This window comes from Piliocolobus tephrosceles, chromosome 6 (assembly GCF_002776525.5).
Source record: "Piliocolobus tephrosceles isolate RC106 chromosome 6, ASM277652v3, whole genome shotgun sequence".
In the NCBI taxonomy this organism is placed as follows: Eukaryota; Metazoa; Chordata; class Mammalia; order Primates; family Cercopithecidae; genus Piliocolobus; species Piliocolobus tephrosceles.
In genome coordinates, this window is record NC_045439.1 from 106,696,075 (window position 1) to 106,705,536 (window position 9,462).

Below are 9,462 nucleotides of genomic sequence, written 5' to 3' on the forward strand. Positions count from 1 at the left end.
GAATAACAAGACATCCTGGCTTAGCCAAATAGTCCTAGTTCATTTTTATTTCTCAATATAATTATTAATAGTGCAGACTCTCCCCCTACAAAAACATGTTCCACTTTGAATAATAAATTACACATTACCTTACCTGAATGGCTATTGTCTCCTCTATGGAACATTAGTTAAGCTTTGGCTGTGAAGCGGACAAAATTAGAATTAGCGCTGCGATTTTCCTATAAGAATACAGGTGGCCAAACTGGTTAAATCACCCTGCCTTTTCCTTTACAGAAAAGCCACGAACATGGCAATATAAACAAAATGAGGATGGCTCTCAACAATGAAAGAACCAGCCCTGTTCCCCTGTCTTCATTAGAATTTGCTATTCATAGGCCAGGTGCGGTAGCTCCCACCTGTAATCCCAGCACTTTGGGAGGCCGAGGTGGGCGAATCACAGGGTCAGGAGTTCGAGACCAGCCTGGCCAATATGGTGAAACCTGGTCTCTACTAAAAATATAAAAATTAGCCGGACATGGTGCTGCATGCCTATAGTCCCAGCTACTCAGGAGACTGAGGTGGGAGAATTGCTTGAACCCGGGAGGCAGAGGTTGCAGTGAGTTGAGATTGTGCCACTGCACTCCAGCCTGGGTGACAAAGCAAGACTCTGTCTCAAAAAAAAAAAAAAAAAATTGCTACTCATGCAGCTTGTCAGGACCATTTCAGAATGAGAATTCTCTTGCCAGCCCCTAGGGATTTTAAATGTCACCAATTGTTACAAGAAAAAGTCTCACATACTTTATCTGCTTATATTTATATTATTTCTGACATACTAGGCAAAAAGTAGGCAAAAAAAAATATTAGGCAAAAAAATACTTTGAATCAGGAGCTATTTATTTTTAAGTTAACAGTACATAAGGGAAGGCTCTCTTTCCATCAAAGTTCTCCTCCACGCTACCAAACCTAGAATTATTAGGAACAGCAGCTCCACAGAATGGAAAAGCTACCAGCAGGCATTCAACTGAAATCAAGTTGCCTACCACACATCCCTCCTTCACTCTCGCAATCACAGAAGTTCTCATTCTCACTCGGTAAGAAAGTCAATGAAGGAACTACTAGTGTTGGGGTAAACAGAAAAAGCAGCATTCACCCAGGCAGCAATTTAAGGCAACAGATCTCCTTACCCACACTCTAACGGCAGATCCCTTATCATAAGGGATGCCACGAATTGCAAAGCCCTGGTCTCCCACCTGCACTGTCCCAGCAAGTTCTGAGCATGTTTGTACATGCTCTTGCCCCACAGGTAGCAATGCTCCCATAGTGTGTCTCAAAGTTCAGTCCCATAGATGGTCTTATAACGTAGGTACTCTTCTAAGCACTGAAGAGCATTATCATCTACCTTTGGGTCAAACTTGTTGGCCAACAAGTGATGGTTTTGAAGCATCCAATGCAAGTCCCCAGCCCCATAAACACAGATAGCCCGCTGGTGGATTCCAGAGCAAGGGCCATAAGGAGCACCCTTATCGATGTCTCCCTCATGACCCTGCCATTTTACCAGCCTGGCAATAGAAGTCAGGTCTGAGATGTCATACTTGGGGTGGCTGGGAACAGAGCCAGGCATCCACCGTGCACGCTGAAGGGTGGCCCAGAGGTGTTCATCAGGGCTGTAGGTGTCTTTTACCCATTCAATCAGTTGTTGGGATTTAGGGTTCTTCAAAACATGTTGGACAAAATCTCGGGAAGCCACAATATACGCATTCCCTGTAAACATAGTTACATTATAAGGGGGAGGATCCTTCTTCTTGTTGGTCAGGTGTACTGTGTCTCCCACTACCTCAAAGTGATATTCCCAGCGGGTTTGTTTGTGCTTAGAAGGTACCTCTGTCTCCATGCTATTCCTCCCATTCAACATCTTGAGAGCCTGGACCATCTCGGCATTGCTCTTTAGAGGAAAGTCCGTCCCGCATGTATTCAGGAAGTATTTCCATGGCACTGAGCTCTGGAGCAAGTCTTCCATGCAGTTGAGGTCAGCTTGCACCCTGGACCAGGAGGCATAAATCACCCGAACCAGCTTACTGGCTATGAAGACATTTGGGAAGCATGAAATAATTGCTTTGACTGCCTCTTTGAAAGTTTCTGGGGACTTCTCATCCACGTGGATGCAGTATATGTTCTGAGGGGCATACACAGCTCGCAGTAGCCTTTCAAAGTTTTCAATCTTCTCATGAATCACCATAGAGTACGCAATAGGGAACTCCACCTCTTCTTTGCTCAGTGGGAACTGTATGAACTTCCTTTCCGCCTTGAAGCGTTCACAGTCTCTGGTGAGGGAGAGATAGTGGGTGTCTGTAAAAGGTTCCCGCTTCTTCTTGACCTCCAGGTTATTCAGAAGAGCGTGAAACACGGCTTCTGGGTCCCCTCGGGTGATCCCTGAACAGTTGATAGACCTCTTTGCTGGCAGTTTCAGGGAATTATACAAGATATTCCTACAGTACTGGCTTTGAAATTCCCTGGACTCCAGACCCAAGTAGTCAGAGCCACACTGCAACCTTAAAGAAAGTTTCAGAGCCACAATGACCAGCAGCACATAGCAGCCCAGGGCCCACAAGTAATGCTGCCGGCAGAGTCTCTTCCACTGAACCATTGTCACGGAAGGGTAGACAGGTGGAGATTGAGCACAGGGAAGGAAGAGGAGAACACGATCCTTCAACAGAACAAAATGCCTCCAGTTACAAACTAATCATTCCCAGAAACATCAAGTTCAATTCCAAACAGATGGCAAAAAATAGTTCTTACCTGGACAAGTATCCTTAGTAAAGACCTGCCTAGAAACCCCTTACATCTGGTTCGTTGTAAGAAATCTGTAACCGGGAGATCTGTAACCTGACCTTACAAACTAGCTGACCACACTAAGGTCTGGATCTGGCTCCACCTCCACACCCCAGGAGAAAAGAAAGAACTGAGCCCCTGCTGCCATGGAGTGTCATTAGTAAGAGCAAGTCCCCACCCACCCTTCATTCCTCATTCTTCTTCTCATGCCTTACCACCCTAGAATGTAGCTCTTCTCTGGGGTCTGGAATTTCTGATAGATCTGGAGAGAAAAATTCATAAAATTCAGACTCTTGGCATCGGTTCTAGAAACCTAAAGGTCCTTTTAAAACATTTCTTGCTTCTATTTTGGCAATTTATATAGCATTAGAATGCTTTTCACCATATATACTGGTCAGATATGACATCTAGCCACACTTTTAAAAAAATGTTCTTAAAGAAGTAAAAATAACTGGATATTATCCAAAAAATGCATTGAAATCATTCACAGTATCCATCCAAATTTAAAATATAATTGCACACAACCTGTGTATGTGCAATATTTAATGAGTACCTTTAGTGGGTGAGAAATATTTTTCTTGAGAAATATTTATTTACATTGTCCCATTTAATAACCTTCACAACCAATCTGAAACGTATTATTAAGCCTCTTTTAGAGATAGGAAAACAGAAGCTAAATAACTTGCCACATACACACGTTTTAAGAAGCAAATCCGGGACTCCTCCCCACTCTCTCTTCTCCCCCAGTGTTTCTGTCTACAAGCCTAATGCTTGTTCCAGCAAACTAGACCTACCTTTGAAATACAATACAGGAAGTATTACAGCTCTTTCATATTTTGTTTGGACTCCCAAACAAATGTCACTGTCCGATGAAGACCAGGAAGCCCCTTTAAAAAAAGAAAGAAAGAAAGAAAACAAAAAACATTGTACAATGAAATCCTAAGATGAATATGGGAAAAAAAGAAAAAAGAAATACAACAAAGGGTACTGAATACCAGTAAAGAAAACCAGATATTATAGAAAATAATCCCTAAAAGGAGAGGAACAAAATGTGCCACATCTTTCAAGCAATGATTATTTTCCCTTGTTGTAGCTCTTTCTAAACACAAGATTGTATTCTCTTTAGTAATAGCTTTTACGGGAATCTAAGAGGAAGGAAAATGAAAAATGAAGAAAAATCTCACCTTAATAGCTTCTCTCCTGCTTAGGGATGATCTCTCCACAAGGTGTGATTCTGTTTCCAAGTGAAGACTGGCCGTATACCATGGCAGCCAATGTGAACAACCATGTCTCCTGATCTTCTAACCCTCCAAAAGATATTTTCTGACATTCATAAGATGTCCAAGGAACCGTTTCAGGCTCTTCTTTAATATCTACAAAGTAGAGAGCAGCAGGTGGCTCCATCACTCACCTTTCTACTTCCTGCTCTCAGATAAGACAGCAAGCTCAAATAAATCATGCAGAAACATTCTCAAGCCCAAGTCATTCAGGGAGGTGAGTGAGGCAGCAAAGAATGCTGGCAATATCTGAGAAGGCAAGCGGTATTTCAGCCAGACCAGCCCAGTTTGTACCTGTATCATGAACTATTCATAAAAGCCTGTCAATGCTCACGCAAGAACTTGAAAGCCTTTTTCCCTCAACAAGGAACCACAGAAACACAGAGAGATGTCCCTGCCTTCTTTTGTTTGGGAGTCCAAATGTCACTCATGTTCCCTGAACATTACAGGAGGTGGGAATAAAAATACTCTTCAAGGATTTTTCTTTTGTTATTTTACTTTTCTTAAAAAAAAGAAAATCAATGAAAACCATAGTTCATTCTTCAAATGCAACTGCTCCCTCCTGGCCCCCCACCAGAAAACATCCATTTGCCTGTCTTTGCATGACTATTAACAATCTGTAGGTTGTAGAAATACCCACAGGGTTCCAGTTTGTAGAGCTTGCTCACTAACATCTGTGAGTCTAGAGCTCTTGGCAGTCTAAGGAATGGATTACACTATGGGCTGCTGGACTTCAGTGAGAGCCCCATGGGGTGGTTTTGGCCATGTTATAGACTACAAAGTGCCTTCTTCAAAGCTGCTGACATTGCTAGCCTCTCACCCACCCAGTCCTCAACTGTTCCTCCTAAAAAGCAACATTCCTAGCCAAATATCTGAACACAACAAGTTTTTTGTTGTTTTTACAAAGCATCTGACTCTGTCGCCCAGGCTGGAGTGCAGTGGTGCGATCTCGGCTCAACGCAGCCTTGACCTCCTGGGCTCGAGCCATCCCCCTGCCCCAGCATCCCGAGTAGCTGGGACCACAGCACACACCACCACACAGAGATAATTTTTTAAAAATTATTTTTAGTAGAGATGAGGTCTTGCTACGTTGCCCAGGCTGGTCTCAAATTCCTGGGTTCAAGCGATCCTCGCACCTCGGTCTCCCAAAGTGCTGGAATTACAGGAGTGAGCCACCACGCCCAGCCTGAAATACAGCAAATTTAATATAAAGAACTTAACTAGGTATAAAGTTAAGGTATAAAGTGTTGGGGAAGGCAGGCTCTATTAAGGTATTAGCAATTGTTGGAGGTAGCTACCACTCCTAGATTGAGGAAATTAAGGGAGGAATTGGAAATTATTAAATTGAAATTTTGGGTGGAGGGACACCAAAGAAGCTGCAACTCATAGCTCTGAAGAGTGGGGACCACTCAACTAATGTTGAGGTCTGTGAGCTCAGAGGAGAGCCCTCTGGGCTGAGATCCAGACCTCTCAGGAGGCAAATGAAATCTCTGCTGATAACTACTGTAAACTGAATGTAGTGCAGCTACAGAAAGGAACAGCCACTGAGAGGTAAATAGGCATTGATATGATGACGCTCACAGAAGCAGGAAGTAGATAGAAAGCAAATAGGAAGTCCCTCCTCCAGCCAGCTGTCTCCCTCCAGTGCCCTTTATCAGCGGAGTTTAAGCAGAAATGTGGTTTGCAAGAGGCATGAATAATCTCCAGCATTACAAAGTAGACTTGAGAAAGGTGGGTTTCTTCTGAAGATAATGAGGCAATAATGGAGACGAGTGAGAGTTGCCTTCTTGGTGCATGAATTGTTTACACACATTCACCTCCAAGACTTTCAGCGCAGAGAATTTAGGTATTTTCTTTTTTGGTCCTCTCTCCACTGGCCTCTGACTGTAGATGAAGCCACAGCAAAGACAAGAAAGTCATGTAGGGTTGCCAGAGGTGCTTGAACCAGAGCAACTCCATCTTGAACAAGGGCTGGGTAAAATGAGGCTGAGACCTACTGGGCTGCATTCCCAGATGGTTAAGGCATTCTAAGTCACAGGATGAGATAGAGGAGATCAGCCCAAGATACAGGTCTTAACGATCTTGCTGATAAAACAGGTTGTAGTAAAGAAGCTGGCTAAAACCCACCAAAACCAAGATGGTGACAAGAGTGACCTCCTGTCCTCACTGCTACACTCCCACCAGTGTCACGACAGTTTACGAATCCCATGGCAACAACAGGAAGTTACCCTATATGGTCTAAAAGGGGGAGGCATGAAAAACCCACCTCTTGTTTAACATATCATCAAGAAATAACCATTAAAATGGGCAACCAGTAGCCCCCACAGGGATGCTATGTCTATGAAGAAACTATTCTCTTACTCCTTTACTTTCTGAATAAACTTGCTTTCACTTTATGGACTTGCCCTGAATTCTTTCTTGCCCAAGACCCAAGAACTCTCTCTTGCGGTCTGGATCGGGACCCCTTTCTGGTAACAGTCATCTGCACCCCTACTTGGGCCCTGCTCCACAGGCTGTTTTCTGCAGTACTGGGATTCTCAGTGACTTTCCATTGTTGAGTGTAAAATCTCTGGGACAAGAATGATTATGGGATAAGCACTTGCTTCAGTATTCAAATCTAGAAAACCCCTCCACTTTCTTATCATCTTACTTTTCTTTGGTGACCCCCTCAAGTCTCACCTTTCCTATAAAAACTGCATTATAGAGTCTCTCAGTAAGAGAAAACACTTTGAATACTTGAGGGCTTTTGTTTGTGTATGTGTTTTTGTTTTTAGAGACAGGGTCTCGCTGTCACCCAGGCTGGAGTGCAGTGCAGATCATAGCTCACTGCAGCCTGAAACTCCGGGTTCAAGCCATCCTCCCACCTTAGCCTCCCAAGTAGCTGGGACTACAGGCACACACCATCATACCCGGCTAATTTTTATTTATTTTTTGTAGAGACAGGGTTTCACTGTGTTGCACAGACTAGTCTCTAGCTCCTGGGCTTCCAAAGCGCTGGGATTACAAGTGTGAGCCACTGCGCTGGACCTCAAAATTTTTGTTGTCATTTGAGACAAGGTCTGGCTGTACAGCCCAGTCTGGAGTACAGTAACCTCTGCCTCCTGGGCTCAAGCGATCTTCCTGCCTCAGCCTCCTGAGTAGCTGTATTTTGCTTGCTTGTTTGTTTATTGATTGATTGATTGATTTTAGGGATGGGATTCACTGTTCCCTTGGCTGGTCTTGAACTCAGGACTCAGGCAATCACCCCGCCTCAGCCTCCCAAAATGCTAGGACTACAGGCATGAGCCACCGTGCCCAGTCAAATATTTTATTTTTAAGGTAACCAAAATAAGTTGCTTATGTGTTAAATGTTTGTTAATATCACATTAACAAATCGTGGCTCTATTTTGTTGAGATGATCTACATTACAGTAACATCAAGTACCTAGTAGTAAAACCCAGTGTGGGACTCAGCCTGAAAAAGCTAGGTCTGAATCCTGGCTCTGCCGTATTCAACCTGAATGATCTGCAGCAAATTCATTCATCAATCTGTATTTTAGTGACTTCCTTTGCATAATAGAGGCTAATACTTATACTTGTTTTGTAGGACTATTGAGAAGATTAAAGAAGATACATATGAAGGACCAGGCAAATGTAGCCTGGTACTTGGCAGCCCCTCAGTGAAGGTTATCATTAAACAGATCCAGTGCTAGCCCACAAAGACCTATTTTACTGACAAAATAACTCAAGGTGGTTACAAGTAGCATTCCTGAGCTCTGGACCAAGCGGAAGTGTTAATGCTTATGATGTAGTGAGGGAAAGGACTAAGAATTGCCCTCCATCTCTGTGCTCTATGGAGAGACCCTATTGTAAGTTGTCACCATCAGCACCTCAGGGAGAACAAGACCAGGGATGAGCTGCAGCTGACCCCAGGGAGGTACAGGAGAGGGGACAGAATGGCTGCAGAAGGGTACAGGAAGATCGGGGGTGAGGCAACCTGCAGAGATCAGGCAAGCATTCAGAAAGATGGCCAGCAGCTTCCACACCTTAATTCCACGCTAGCCCTGAAGAACATACAGGACACTTGCAAGAGGGAGGAAGGGCGCAGTCCCAAACTGCCTGGGATCCCAGGCACATTTCAAGGCAAAAACTTAAACCTGGGGTATGTGGCTTTTCAAAGGGTTCCTTTTATCGCTGCTGAGGACAGAAAGTACAGCCAGATGATGCTGAAAGCAAATTTATCCAAGAGCCCAGGAGTCATGAAGCTATTTAGACAACCCAAGAACTGAAAGGATGACCTGCACCTCCCTCAGTAACCAAAATATAAAAGCAACATAGTATAAGTAAGGCCAACCCAGTCCTGAGTTTTCCCACAATGACTAGTACTATGGTGCTGTCTTTGAAATAGCAAACTCTTCCCACTCAGACTCCTCAATCTTTTTCTCCTAACCATGAGTTCAGGCTTCCTGTGGGCCAATAGCCTTAACTTCATCCCTTGAGCTTTGAATGATAAATCCTTGTATGTCTGTGGGAAGGTCTACGAGTTCCAGTCACGGCAAACAGAGAAATTAAGCTAGGATCATCAAGGTGGTGCTGACAGAAGCCAGTGGGATTTGATGTTGACCTTGATGGAGGCTCAAGGAACCCTGCAGTCCCAACACCAGCATCAGAGAAGGGCCCAAGAGGTAGGATTCATCTTAAGCTGAATTTACAAATTAGCTAATGTACGCTTTTACTTATTTTGTGATGGTGGCATTTACCTTTGCCAGGCATCAGCTTGGTCTTCTCATTGACAAGAAGCTCCCTGAGGTCATGTTCTTTATCTGTTTCCATTCAGCACCTACAGTGATAGGTATTAGCAGAATCCCAGGGCTTCCCAGAACAAAAACTGCTGAGTACAGGACAGGTCACAAGTACAAGGGCAGTTCCAGTGACTTACAGAGAAGAGGCTCTGACTCAGAGAAGCAATGAGAGAGGATAAACAGGAAAACCCAGTTAATGTGTCACTGATTAGGCTGGAGCTAGGGTTTGAAAAAGACTGAAGGCACTAAAGAAGATGGGGAGAAGGGAGGTAGGGTGTTTTGAGCTCCAACATTAAATTCATGTTCCAGACAGTGAGCTCTTAACAAAGATGAAGTTATGACCTCTAGTCACAAATGGTTAAAAGACCCAGTGTGATCAAAGTGGTTTCTAATCAGGGTTGTAAAGTGAAGCTCAGACTGGATGCAATTTGCTGAAAGACAGAGACAGCCTGTAGGTTTCTCCTTAGAGCTCTACCTCCTCTCTGCACCCAAAGCTCACACTTGCTCTAGACAGCCCTCCTGGATGCACTTCACATGGCCTGGAGTGGAAAAGAAAAGAGACTAAAGAAGAAAGAGAAAGAGAGAGAGAGAAAGGAA

At 43.9% G+C, this 9,462-nt stretch overlaps 1 protein-coding gene across 2 annotated transcripts; it reads right to left on the reverse strand.

Moving 5' to 3' along the window:
* Positions 1-1,033: 1,033 nt before the first annotated feature.
* Positions 1,034-8,998, reverse strand: GCNT3 (glucosaminyl (N-acetyl) transferase 3, mucin type). 2 transcript variants are annotated; one of them, XM_023228641.1, is made up of 5 exons: positions 8,824-8,998; positions 3,993-4,181; positions 3,603-3,695; positions 2,776-3,070; positions 1,034-2,683 (listed from the first exon to the last, which is right to left on the reverse strand). In XM_023228641.1, the coding sequence occupies exon 5, from the start codon at positions 2,621-2,623 to the stop codon at positions 1,307-1,309; it is 1,317 nt and encodes a 438-aa protein (XP_023084409.1). In that variant the 5' UTR covers positions 2,624-2,683; positions 2,776-3,070; positions 3,603-3,695; positions 3,993-4,181; positions 8,824-8,998; the 3' UTR covers positions 1,034-1,306. The 2 variants fall into 2 exon arrangements, with proteins under 2 accessions (XP_023084409.1, XP_023084410.1); XM_023228642.1 differs by lacking the exon at positions 2,776-3,070.
* Between the last annotated feature and the right edge of the window lie 464 nt (positions 8,999-9,462).

What these genes read in the sequence shown, in the direction of transcription:
- GCNT3 (XM_023228642.1), bottom strand. Translation starts at nt 2,623, where the DNA reads ATGGTTCAGTGGAAGAGACTCTGCCGGCAGCATTACTTGTGGGCCCTG.